At 48.2% G+C, this 14,004-nt stretch overlaps 1 protein-coding gene across 8 annotated transcripts in view; it reads right to left on the bottom strand.

Annotated features, from left to right (window-relative positions):
• The window catches only part of ATXN7L1 (ataxin 7 like 1), a 242,090-nt gene that overhangs the window by 23,603 nt on the left and 204,483 nt on the right, over positions 1 to 14,004 (bottom strand). For all 8 annotated transcript variants that reach the window (XM_030834356.2, XM_030834355.2, XM_060304801.1 and 5 more), the window contains 3 exons: positions 12,606 to 12,889; positions 9,359 to 9,441; positions 8,239 to 8,495 (listed from right to left, as the gene is read on the bottom strand). In XM_030834356.2, coding sequence (XP_030690216.1) covers positions 8,239 to 8,495; positions 9,359 to 9,441; positions 12,606 to 12,889 — 624 coding nt within the window. The remainder of the gene's footprint in view (positions 1 to 8,238; positions 8,496 to 9,358; positions 9,442 to 12,605; positions 12,890 to 14,004) is intronic.

Below are 14,004 nucleotides of genomic sequence, written 5' to 3' on the forward strand. Positions count from 1 at the left end.
AAGAAAAACAGAGCTGGAGGAATCAGGCTCCCTGACTTCAGGCTATACTACAAAGCTACAGTAATAAAGACAGTATGGTACTGGCACAAAATCAGAAATATAGATCAATGGAACAGGATAGAAAGCCCAGAGATAAACCCATGGACATACTGTCACCTTATTTTATTTTATTTTTTTTTGCAGTACACGGGCCTCTCCCGTTGCGGACATGCAGGCTCAGCAGCCATGGCTCACGGACCCAGCCGCTCCGCGGCATGTGGGATCTTCCCGGACCGGGGCACAAACCCGTGTCCCCTGCATCGGCAGGCGGACTCTCAGCCACTGCGCCACCAAGGAAGCCCTCACCTTATTTTTGATAGAGGAGGCAAGAATATACAGTGGAGAAAAGACAGCCTCTTCAATAAGTGGTGCTGGGAAAACTGGACAGCTACATGTAAAAGAATGAAATGAGAACACTCCCTAACACCATACACAAAAATAAACTCAAAATGGATTAAAGACCTAAATGTAAGGCCAGACACCATTAAACTCTTAGAGGAAAACACAGGCAGAACACTCCATGACATAAATCACAGCAAGATCTTTTTTGACCCACCTCCTAGAGAAATGGAAATAAAAACAAAAATAAACAAATGGGACCTAATGAAACTTAAAAGCTTTTGCACAGTAAAGGAAACCATAAACAAGGTGAAAATACAACCCTCAGAATGGGAGAAAATATTTGCAAATGAAGCAACTGACAAAGGATTAATCTCCAAAATTTACAAGCAGCTCATGCAGCTCAATATCAAAGAAACAAACAAACCAATCCAAAAGTGGGCAGAAGACCTAAATAGACATTTCTCCAAAGAAGATATACAGATTGCCAACAAACACATGAAGGAATGCTCAACATCATTAATCATTAGAGAAATGCAAATCAAAACTACAATGAGATATCATCTCACACCGGTCAGAATGGCCATCATCAAAAAATATACAAACAATAAATGCTGGAGAGGGTGTGGAGAAAAGGGAACCCTCTTGCACTGTTGGTGGGAATGTAAATTGATACAGCCATTATGGAGAACAGTATGGAGGTCCCTCAAAAAACTAAAAATAGAACTACCATAAAACCCAGCAATCCCACTACTTGGCATATACCCTGAGAAAACCATAATTCAAAAAGAGTCATGTACCACATTGTTCATTGCAGCTCTATTTACAACAGCCAGGACATGGAAGCAACCTAAGTGTCTATCAACAGATGAATGGATAAAGAAGATGTGGCACATATATACAATGGAATATTACTCAGCCATAAAAAGAAACGAAATTGAGTTATTTGTAGTGAGGTGAACGGACCTAGAGACTGTCATACAGAGTGAAGTAAGTCAGAAAGAGAAAAACAAATACCGTATGCTAACACATATATATGGAATTTAAGGGGAAAAAAAATGGTCATGAAGAACCTAGGGGCAAGACGGGAATAAAGACGCAGACCTACTAGAGAATGGACTTGAGGATATGGGGAAGGGGAAGGGTAAGCTGTGACAAAGTGAGAGAGTGGCATGGACATGTATACACTGCCAAATGTAAAACAGATAGCTAGTGGGAAGCAGCCGCATAGCACAGGGCGATCAGCTCGGTGCTTTGTGACCACCTAGAGGGGTGGGATAGGGAGGGTGGGAGGGAGGCAGATGCAAGAGGGAAGAGATATGGGGATATATGTATATGTATAACTGATTCACTTTGTTATAAAGCAGAAACTAACACACCATTGTAAAGCAATTATACTCCAATAAAGAAAAAAAAAACAAACTAGGTTACAAAACAAAAAACAAAAAAGGAGAGCCAACCCCTGATCTTTGGGGACTGGTACTCTTTCACCTCTGGACTTCTTGTCACCAGTGGTAAGAAATTTCCTAATTATTGAAGTGGTTAGTAAGCAAGATTTTCTGCTACTTGCACCTGAAGTGTCCCAACAAGTGTGAACAAGAGATTTTAACCTATTTTTAGAAGACAGACTGTGGCTGGAGAGTGTTAACTGATGGGAAAGGAGCTGACCTACCACAGAACCTTGAGAAGCAGGGCACCTGGAGCAGCTAGAGCTGCACAAGTCATGGGTGAGGTGAGGACTAAACATAGCGAGAGAGCTGAAAGGCTCAATATTCTGTCGCTGGACCCGCAGGTCATCACTGCTACCTCACACGGTCACATGACTTACCATTGCCCCTGCCAGCCCCCTCGCTCTCCAATCAACCCTCAAAAAGAGAAACTGAACCAGAGAGACTCTAGACGTGGGGCCCCCAGGCTCAGCAGAGACCAGGAGGGGGCACAGGGCTAAAAACAGGAGGACTGTGGGCTGTCCCTGGTCAGATCCTTAGTTGGCACTGCCGGAATGCCTATTACCAGGTACATCAGCAGGCAGGGTTCTTCCCTCAGGAAACTGAATGACCCCGGAGAAAAGGCTTCCACAGCTTGCCTTTGGGAATATTCCAACAAAAGGCTGACTGGTGACATGATGACCTTTTGGTTGATAGTCCCACATAGACCTCCAATGAGCCTGTTAGAGCCTCTCTTTTAAATATGAATGGTTAGAGACAACCAAACATTCCTGGAACACCTCCAACATGAGCTGACCAACCAAACATCAAACACATGAACACATATATGAAACGAACTTGGGGGAAATGAAGAGAAAGGAAGAAAAGAGGAGGGGCTTCCCTGGAGATCCGGTGGTTAAGACTCTGCCCTTCCACTGCAGGGGGTGTGGGTTTGATCCCTGGTTGGGGAACTAAGATCCCGCATGCCGATAAAAAGAACCAGATCCTAAAATTTAACAAGTAAATCGTAAACTATTTAATATACAGTTTTGAAGAGTAAAGTAAAAAAATCTTTTAGAAAGTGGAACAAGAGATTGAGAGACAACAGGAGAAAGGAGGTAAGAGGATGAAGAGGTCAGAGCAAATGATCCAACATCCAACTAACAGGAGGTTAAGAAAGAGAATAAAGACATAGTGGGAGAAAACGATTTAGCATGTAACATGGGAAAATATCCCAGAAACAGGTGTTTCCAGGTTGAAAGGATCTACTGAGTACCTAGAACAATGAATGAAAAAAGACCTACATCAAGGGGGATCCCTGGGAAATTTCAGAGCCCCATGCTTCAGCAATTAAAAATGGAATCAGAATGTTATGAAACTCCTCAATAAAAACCTTCGATGCCAGAAGCCAATGGAAAAATTGTCTTCAATCTTCTGTAGGGAAATAATTCTCAATCCAGTTATATACTCAGAGAGATGATCAATTAAGTGTGAGGGTAGAATAAAAACATTTTCAGGTGTATAAGGATTCTAAAAATTGACCTCCCATGTCCCTTTTCACAGGAAGCTAATGGAGAAGATACTCCATCAAATAAAGGAGCAAACCAAGAGAGAAGGTGGCAAAGGGATACAGGAAACAGATGCTCCAACACAGAGAGGGTCAACAGAGTTCCAGGATGGTAGGAACTACTGTTTTTCACTCTAACCCTTTTAGTACTATTTAGTTTTTGAACTATGTGTCTATACTATGTTGATTTAAAAAAAAGAAGTTTCGTTAAGAAAAAAAAAAATCTTAGAACAGTTGAAACACTCAATAGTAAGTTCCAGTTGCCAGACAAAAGAGAGGAGACGAGGGGAGGAGAATCGCGGAGAGTAAAGCTGAGCATGAAACCTGCGAGCTGCAGAGCAGAATCAGCTCTGAGAACCAAGACAGAAACATGAAGGAAGGACGCTGGGCACACGTGTGCATGTGCACAACGGGAAGGAGCCCTGGATCTCCTCGTTTTTAGACTTGTGTCACTCAGGACGTGGGCACCCTCCTGGCGATGACGGAATGGCGGATGCTTTCAAGACCTCCTCCCAGCTCTGATCACTGCCCTCCAGGGTGGAACCTGGAGGGATGGAGTGCGCTGGGACCAGCTTGCGTCTCAAAAAAGCCAAGGCTTGGAGAGGATGATGGGGAATTGGGCAACTGGCCATGAGAAAGTGTGGGAAAAGTCTCGCAAGTGTTAAGCTGCCGTCCAACCTTTCTTCCTCAGCATTACATTACCCCTCACCCCTCCACTTACCAGTCTGGTCTAAAGACAGTGCATGTGATGATGGTCCCTGTCCAGTTACACCCAGAGAAACTTAAAGTCCCCTAACCCCCACCACTTTGAGGAAGCACGAGCAAAACAACTGACCTTAACTGAGTCCTTACTGCATGTAGGCACGTCACGTACCTTTTCTCATTGGAGCTACCCACTGCCTTAGGTGTGCGTAACTATGACCTACACTTCTCAGATGAGGACATTGGTTGCCAAGCTAATAAAAAGTGGAAATGAGACTGGGCTCTGCCTGCTTGACTTCAAAGGCCCCCCTGTTGAGAAATGAGTAGGAAAAGCCCAGGGACAAACATAAGTCAAAGAGAGAAACGGCTTCCACTTTGGCGATTACTCTATGTAATGAAGTAGCTTTCACTCCAGACTCACCTCTGCCCTTTTTCAGGTATCTAGGACCTTCTGCCTCTTTCCCTGCTGCCCCTGTCAGTCTTAGATTCATTGGCATTTGCCATTTTATACTTTAAGGAGAGATGTGTGAGCATCTATGAGACAGAGGGGAACGTGCCCAGATCTTGGCAGCACTGACCTCCACAGCTGACCCTTCCTCCCTCTGCTGCCCCCCTTCCCTGAACCCCTGCGCCTTTCCAACAGAGTCCTGATGGCTTTGGTTGGCCTGGTCATTCATAGCCCTTGGGCTCTGTGGGGCAAATAATGTGTTTCCTTAGAGTTGGGGGCAAAGAAACAGAGCATACTGGTATGTTATCCAAGGGGCCCCAGGTTGAAGGACAGAGGCCAGGAGGACAGGTGAATGGAAATCAGGTAGCACTGAGGCTCCCATTGCTTTCCCATTGACTACCACTGCCCCCTACTACCAGCTACCATGAACTGAGTGCTTATGATGAGCTTGGTATTTTATCTCACTCAATTCTCCTTAGCTCTGTTTGGCAGTTGAGCAATTTGAGGCCAGAGAGGCTGAGAGACATGGCCACGTTCATCTAGTTAGCAGACAAGGAGTTGAGCCTTGCACTTCCAATCCTGTTCCAACCCTTGCTAGCTAACTTTCACTTTTCCAATCCTAGACCCAAGTCCCTCTTTTAGGAACCCCTGACAAGCATGGGTTGCAACGCAAAAATATGGCAACTGGAATATTTTCAAGGTTACCAAAATGATATTTAAGATATAAATTCACACGCTGTTAGCATTTCCTACAAGAGAAATTCACGATTGGGAAGGGATAACCATAATTCCATTCATGTGTGACAATTTTTTTTTTTGGCCAATTATAGATAATGAGTGTGACTGAAACATCTATTATATTTACATCATTAATATGAGGGAAATAACTGCTTTAAGTCTTATGTGGGTATGTTTACTTCTGATCATGCTTTTTCTTTTTTCTTTTCTTTTCTTTTTTTTTTTTTGCGGTACGCAAAAAAAGGCCACTGTTGTGGCCTCTCCCGTTGCGGAGCACAGGCTCCGGACACACAGGCTCAGCGGCCATGGCTCACAGGCCCAGCCGCTCCGCGGCATGTGGGATCTTCCCAGACCGGCATGTGGGATCTTCCCGGACCGGGGCACGAACCCGCGTCCCCTGCATCGGCAGGCGGACTCTCAACCACTGCGCCACCAGGGGAAGCCCTGATCATGCTTTTTCGATCTCTGATGGCATGGGGTCTCGTGTGAACCTAAAACAACTGAAAAAGGACGTTATTTCCCACTAACTGTGGAACAGAGTTCACCCCTGAGTTTTCTGGTGCCTTGAAAGCGTCCTCAAAAATTATTCTCTTACCAACATTTGTAACGTGCTCCTTGGCCTCCCCTTTTCCTTCAGAGACATTCTTTTCTGCCGATTAACCTCACCCTCTCTCTTTCTTCTATTTCCCTAAAAGAACATAAACACCTGGCATTTCTCTATTGACAAACATTCCCCTGAAAATTAAACCAAAAAAGGAACAGAAAGAAGCAGCTCTTAAGGCTCCACTGTTGCCTGTTTCATTTTTTAACGGCTGCCCCCAGCTTCTCTGTTAAGCCAGGTACCACTGCTTGGGTGCTGAGTGCCTGCATCAGTCAAAATCGATGGAGAAATGTATAATAAAAGAGTTTTCAAACTGGGGTTCCCTGGAGTCCTTGGGGAAGCTGAGGTAATCCCTTGGATGTGCTGGGGGACAGTGGGTCCTGGGTACACGTGCGATGAAAGCAGGGCTGAGCGGGCTTCAGGTGGAGGCAGGTCTGCTTTTATATCGGGTACCATGTAAGGTTCTGTGGGAACAAAAAAGTTCCATCGCCACCAAGAAGTTTGAAAGCTATATAGAATTGAAGCCCCTTCCAGAAGTTTGGAGCAGAACTGTGTCCCCAAGGGTAGTATCCTTCACCAACATCTGGCATTACAGTGAGAAATTATAAAACGATTTTGGAAAATGAGGGGTGGCAAGGACAGTGGCAAGTAAACGGATGACGACAACGACCCGACAATGGTTATGATGATGGAGATGTGTGGGCGGTGACTCCATCACCCCAGATGCCTGAGGCTGAGCTTGGTGATTCCAAGAGAGGGGCTCCAGCTGCCAAACTGGTCAGGCTTGCACCAAAGTGTAAGGCATGAGAGATCCTGGTAGGTTAGTAACAACTGTCATCAAATATTTGCTTTGCTTTAAAAATAAATTCCTTCCCCTTCTTTTGTAACTATATTCTCTTAATGCCTACTTGCTGACTGGACAATTACTCTTTGAGACTCACAGTGTATGCATTAAAAATCATCAGAGGGGACTTCCCTGGTGGCGCAGTTGTTAAGAATCTGCCTGCCAATGCAGGAGACACGGGTTCGAGCCCTGGTCCGGGAAGATCCCACATGCTGCAGAGCAACTAAGCCCATGCACCACAACTACTGAGCCTGTGCTCTAGAGCCCACGAGCCACAACTACTGAGCCTGCGTGCCACAACTACTGAAGCCTGTGCGCCTAGAGCCCGTGCTCCCCAACAAGAGAAGCCACCGCAATGAGACGCCCGTGCACCGCAACAAAGAGTAGCCCCCGCTCGTTGCAACTAGAGAAAGCCCGTGATGCAGCAAAGAAGGCCCAACGCAGCCAAAAAAAACCAAAAATCATCAGAGGATACTAATATCTGCACTTATATTGTGTTATTAATGTTTTCTTTTTATGATGCTATGGATATTTGAGTCTCATCTCCTAAACTCCAAATTCTTGAAAAGCAGGATCTGGTTTCATTCATCTCTGTGCCCCTGCGTGAAAGTACCTAACACAGCACCCTGCTTATGGAGCAAGCACTCAATAAATATTTTTGAACGAGGGTTACCTGTCCTATCACCTGGAAATCGGTCTGTGGCTCATTATGGCACTCCACTGCCTGTCAAAACACACATACATGGATTTTCAACCCACGTGGAATTTTTTTCTCCCTCCCTCTTTTTTTTGGCCACGCTGCGTGGCATGTGGGATCTTAGCTCCCCGAGCAGGGATCGAACCCATGCCCCCTGCAGTGGAAGCTTGGAATCCTAACCACTGGACTGCCAGGGAATTCCCCCAGGTGGGTTTTGTTTTCTATTCTTTCCTTTCTGTCCAGGACGACCAAATAAAACCCCAAAGAGGTGGCTCAGCTTTCTTGGTACGGAGGGAAATGTAAGGACAGACAGCCCTGTCACGGCAATTTTCCCTTTACCCTGACCATTGGAGAGCTGTGGAAAAAATTCACAAAATATCATGGCAAGTGGGCTCCTAAGCTGTGCTGACTACCCATCCCCCCAGGCTTCCCCCACTCTCTGCTCCAGGAATCTTCAACTAATCTAAAAACTTTCAGGTGACCAGAAAGTTGCCTGGTGGTTGAGTGTCATCCTTTCAGCTATTTATTTCTAGCTGACTCTTACGCCGTGAAAACACATCCTGTCGGATATAGGTCTGCTATGGAGGATGACAATCACGGCAACGATGACCACGGTGAGGATGACAACGGTGACAGCAGTAACATCCACTGAATGCTACGTGGCAGGCACTGGGCTGAGCCCCTCATGCCCATTCTCTCCCTTCAACTTCACAACCACCTCCCCAGGTAGGACGATAACGACTCCCATTTCACACGTGATCCGACCACATACGACCCAGCCAGGCAGGGTCACTTGACCACGGACTCAAGGCTTCTATCGCCCAGGTGGGACTTACCTAGGAAGCACAGAGTTAGGTGGCCTGGATTTTGCAGGGGACGCGACTTTAGGTTCTGGGCCCAAGCTCCCTGAAGATCCCGGCAGCGAGTCCTGCGCTGGCCCGGATGGGTTTGGAAGTACTTCCCTTGCCGAAGTCAGGAGATGCTCTTTATCTTTAACTTCTTTTTCCCGGGACTTGGCTTTGTGTTCCGCCAGAAGGAGGTCAAATTGCTTTTTCCGGCCTGGGACTGCCCTCCGATGGCTTAGGGAGTGAGTCTAAGGAGAAGAGAGACGGAAAGCACAGCCTCTTTGATCAGCACATAAACCTGCTTCCCCAGGCCCTCCATTTCAGAAACAGCAATTCATGGGAATTTAGAGGTGCTTGAAAAGTCAACTTCAAGGCAACAGCTCCTGTTCTGTGGCTGGGAAGAGGCAGAGACCACACAAAACGCAACCGTGCCCTACGCTCCTGGCGTTAAGAAGCCAAAGCTTCCTCCAAAAAATGGCATAAGATGACGAGCTTCAGCGCAGAACCCATGAGAACCTCTCTGATGAAAGGCAACGGTGAGGGCGTGCTGGAGTTAATCCAGGTGCAGGTGGGAGGCTTGCTTTGGCCCAGACACACAGAGCCACCAAGCAGAGAGGGCCACAGCCTCCATCCCAAGAGGCACTGGCAGTTCAGTATGAAATACGGGGCTGGGGGCCACCCACTGGCGGCCGCCTTGGGTCAGCTGTCCCCTGGCCACCCTGCTGTGGCTGGATCAGGGGCACGGCGGCTCGTCCTCCCCTCCGGGGCTGCCTTTCAGGGCGCTGCCACCGCCGCCGCGCTGCTCCTGCATACATTAAAACGTAGCAGGGTTTAGAACCGCCTGTGAGTGCCTATAAATACAATTTACTGTCTGGCCTCACAAGTAACAGGGGAAGCCTATCTTTTTTTTTTTTTTTCCCTTCTTAAAAAGCCAGCCAGCTTGAGGCAGGCGCTCTGCTACCATGGAAGAGAAGAAAGCATTTCCCTTACAAAGAACAGCTGGGGGTCATGTCGAGGCTCCACACCCTGCCGTGTGCAGAGAGTGGCATGCAAACATTTCGACAAAGGCCCCAGCGAGAGCAGGAAGTATTTTTTATGGAAAGAGAAATACCTTGCAGGTGAGGGATCTTGTGCAAGGTTTCTTTGTCTCGGGATCCAATACTCCACAGTGTTTATTTGGGTCAAATTCTCTCTCTGGTTTAAGAAACAAACAAAAAATATAAGAAAAAAGGAGACTAAATAGGATTTGGCATTAAGACCACATTTTTAAAAAAATGCACATTTGCACCAACAAGTGAGACATTGTCAGGCAATCTGTTTTTTTTGGTTTGTTTTTTTTTCCAACCGGCTGCTAAAATGCTTCCAGAACCGCTGGGGGAAGATGGCGCTCCCCTCTGAACCCAAGAATTCCCAAGTCCAGCGGGAGGCGGTAGGGATCGGAATGCACAAGGGAATGGGGGGTGGGGGGTGGGCAGCGGAGGGAAAGGAGCCAATTGCTCTCACACTTTCACTCCAAACAATTCCCCCAGTACCTTTGGGCAGAGGTGGCTGCAGACCAGGGAGAACCACCTGAGGCCCAAGGGCCACTTTTTCCCCTGGGGTAGCTCCAAGAATACGTCACCAACCCCTTCCTGCCCTGCCTCCCTAATAGTTTTAGCCATTTAAGTGGGAGATTATTCCTTGACATGTCCGTGTGACCTGCCTCTCTCAATGCTTTGCAAAGTCCTCAGCACGAGGCTTTCCACGCAGCCTCGCTGGCCAGAAAAATCATTTCCCGGATTCAGGAACATATAGGCAGGGGCAGGGCCAGGTGTGGGATTTACACTGGGACTGAACCTGAAGGTGCAGAGAGGTCAGGGCCTGTTAGTGTCACAGTCGCTCTGCCCCTGGAATGAGGCCTGATGCTCCAGGTGGGAACGAGCCGGGTCCCTCGGGGACCTGCTGAGGGAGGCGGGCTTTCCCCAGATCCTGCCTTCCCGCTGGACTCCTGACGGCTCATGTTGGGGTTACTTCTAAGGAATCTGCTCTTTTTATGCCCGTTTTGGATCCTTCACCCCTTCTGGATTACAGAAATGCTCTCCTCCCCTGGAAAACGAGGGGATGTGCGGCAATCTCTTAAGGACCCTTCAGGCTTTAAAGTTCCACCTCTTGATGACCTGTGCCATTTCTGGAAGGCACCCAACAAACACCTGAGTCCTGCAGGGCAGAATGACATAGCTCTTCTGAGCATCCAGGGAGACGGGCAGCAGCATTGGCGGGTGGGTGGATGGGCGCGCGGCGGGGTGTATATATACTTGGTGGAATGTCTCCTTAAGGGCCTCCAGTGGCTGCAAGCTAAAAAGAGGTTACCTTGCCTGAAAAACTGCCTGAACTTGGTGGAATAAGCTCTGACCATAATAAATGAATGCATTCTATTTTTAAAAGAAGGTTTGGGAGCTGTGGGGAGGTTGCGACAGTGGTGATGATGATGTTTGCAATAAAACCATTCTCATGTCCAAGACAGATTTCCTGGTTGACTATCAAAATGCATCCTGCCTCTTTCTTTTGCTTCTGTCTCCTTTTTTTAAGCTTCATTTTTAAGGAAAGAAAACTGCTAGGCCTGGAGATGTTCGCTTCCTACGAGCCCTCTCTGCCCACCGAGGAGGGTCTGGGTGCCAGGCTGAAGGCCGCCTGGTGTGAGTTCTTGCCCTTGGGCCTGGCGGAGTCAGACCCGTGCCCAGATCCACACCGGCCCTCGTGCTGACCTGGAACTGAGCAGGTTGTTTGGCTGGGGGTAGGAGCTGGCTGCCAAATGTGAAAGTGAGAGAGAAATAGCAAAAGACCCAATGAGACAAAACCACCAACAAAATGCAAAATCCCCAAACACACAAAAAATGCCCGACCAACTTCAGATTAAGGTGCCGGCTGGAAGCCATGGTCATACTTCTGCCAGGAGGAGGAAGCCGGCCTCACTGCGCCCAGACAGGCCTATTGGATTGCCCCCTCTGCAGAGTGAAGATGAACTTTCCCTGCAGGGAGACAGCCAGGAACGGGGGGCTCCGTCCACACAGTGAGGCCCCCGCCCTCAAGAGAGCACCAGGCTCTGCCTTTCTTTCTGGACAGCGGGTGGAAAGGACATGGAGAGATTTTCAGGGTAAAATAACTGTGTCATTAGAATGCTTTGGGCCTGAGGTACTTTTAAGAAGTAAACTTTTTAAAAGTGACAGAGGTAAGATAGAGAAACTGAAACACATATAAACACAAAGTACAAAATGAAAATGACCCACAATTCTTGGGGCGCTTAGGAATTATGCTCATACCAGAGGACACAGCTTCACTCTCACAGGGCAGCTTACCCTGTACGGTGGACCCATGAACAACGTGGGTTTGAACTGTGCAGGTCCACTTACACACGGATCTTTTGCAATAGTACATACTGCAGTTCTACATGATTGCAGGTTGGCTGAATCCGCAAATACAGAGGAACTGCGGATACGGAGGGCCAACTAGAAATTATACAGGGATTTTTGACTGCGTGGAGGGTCGGCACCCCTAATCCCTGCGCTGTTCAAGGGTCAACTGTATTTTGTTTTTTCTGGTTGACATTTGATAAATGCCCAGAGTGTGTGAAGAAGTTATAAGGTTTATAGCTTTTCTTGGTCTTTTAGAGAAAGTAAAACTGCCGGATTTCCTTCTACAACAATCCCAAAGCAACTATCACCCACTTGGGGGCCCCTAAGCGCAACCATTGTCTTAAGGACTGGCCATGTGCACCTTTCTGGGTACCCTGAGGTACTTGGGCAACCAAGTAGATCGGAGAGAGACCCTTCAACACCCCATCTGCTGTGCCAGTCCAAGCGTTCCCAGATGGAAATTCCAATCTGCTTATGTGGGAAAGGCAGTTGCAGCCCCAGACCACAGAATCAACCTGGAAACCAATGAGACCAAAGGATGGAGATGGGCAGACAGCACCAAGGCGACTGTCCCAAGCCTGCCCTGAGCTACTGGGAGATATCACGGTGGATTGCCCGACTCTGCTTTCCGGAACCCAGGGGCAGTTCGGCCTGTCAGTGTGAGGACAAGACCCTCCGAATCCACAGACTGCTGAGGGGTTGCAGAGCCTCCTGCCTTGGGGTCACTAAGGTAACTGCTGCTCAGGGCTGGGCTGAGCGAGGTACCGCATCTGGCCCGGGATTAAGAGAACCAGTTCTCCCCTGTATTTTTAGGGGCGGGGGAGGTTCCTGTTGGCAGGTAAACTCCGTGTCTCCCTTAAAACGAAACAGACCTGCTCTATGATAAGAAAGCATCGCTCCCTCGTTCTGGACGCAACTCGACTGCAATCTGATCACGAGCCAGACTCGAAGGACACAGACACGTACCTGAAAGTCTCCTGTAAGGCTTGTTGTTGTTTTTGGTGCCATTTTGGTGTTTCTTGTCTATGGTGGCAGACAAAATTCCTTTGCCATTTAAGATCTTCTCTGGGGAAGGTGGCACTGACTTGGACATCAAGACCGGCTTAATGACAGGTGGGGTGGAGACGGCAGAGGATGAGGTGGAGCAGAAAGTGACCGCAGTAGTGGTTGCAGAGTTCATTTTGACATTGGCACCATCTGCCTTCACTAGGTTAGGAATTTTCTCTAAACTGACTACGGGAACCGGAACACTGAAAAATAAATGAACAAACACACACAATTGCCTTCTTTGATTCATCTGGTCTGCGGAGAAGATATGCCTGCTTATCATTATCAGGACACTTCCTTATCACTTATTTATACCCCTCCTCTACGAGAGCAGCAGGATTCCAGTTCTGATGGGCGGGAGATGCACGCCTTGGAAAGGACCAAGAGCGGGTGTGAGGCTGGCGCAGCGCCAGGGATGGCATCAGAACTGATTACCTCCTGGACCGGTTGTCCCCGTAGATCCTGCAGCTCCCCCTTTCTCAGTCCCTTTAGTCGGCGGTCTCTGAGACAGCACCTTGGGCAGAACAAGGCGCCTGCTGTGAAGCTCAGGAGGCGATGCTGTCTGTCCACGAAGGCCGTTGTGCCACGGAGCCGCGTGCTGAATCACGCCCCCTCCCCCCCGCCGCTCGGCTGGTCTCCCACCCAGGCGATCGGGCCTGACATCTGTTTAGCTCGGAGCTCACACAACACGGAGGCATGGCTGCGGGCCAGCGTGCCACGCTCTGCACTGTCAGAGGACTTCTGGATCACTCACATCCCGGGGATGGGCTCAAACTGAGTGAGCCGCCATGGAACATTATCTAATATTCCATTTTAGGCAGCAAGTTATGTAAATAGGCAATTCTCAAGGCTGGCAGGTGAGAGGATGAATTTTAAGAAGACAGAGCACAAAGGTGTATGTGTTTGCTCTTCAGAGTCTGTCACCTTAGCCCCACTTCCCTGCCATTTCTCCTGCAACCGATATGCATCTGATTTCTGTGCATTTCATGCTGGATGACCCTGTGTCTGGGGGGCGGTGGAGAACTCTGTCTTGGGGTCTGAAAAGATGAGATGAGATGAAAAGGCTTTGTTTTGGTTCCTGAACTAGATTCCCTTTCCTCCTTGCAGGGGGGCAGAATGGGAACAACTTCAGCCCCCCAAGTCATTTCTGAGCTGAGAGTGAAGGCGACTGAGCTATCTGAATGCCAAATGGTCTAGAAGAGGGCTTAGACATGCCTGCAGACAATGCAGGACATGAAAGACAGGCTGGTTTTGCAGGTGAGGAGTCTTATGTGCCCACATGGCTGGCCGCTCTCCCTTCCCTAAGATTCATTCACAG

Source organism: Globicephala melas, chromosome 9, assembly GCF_963455315.2.
Source record: "Globicephala melas chromosome 9, mGloMel1.2, whole genome shotgun sequence".
NCBI classification, from domain to species: Eukaryota; Metazoa; Chordata; class Mammalia; order Artiodactyla; family Delphinidae; genus Globicephala; species Globicephala melas.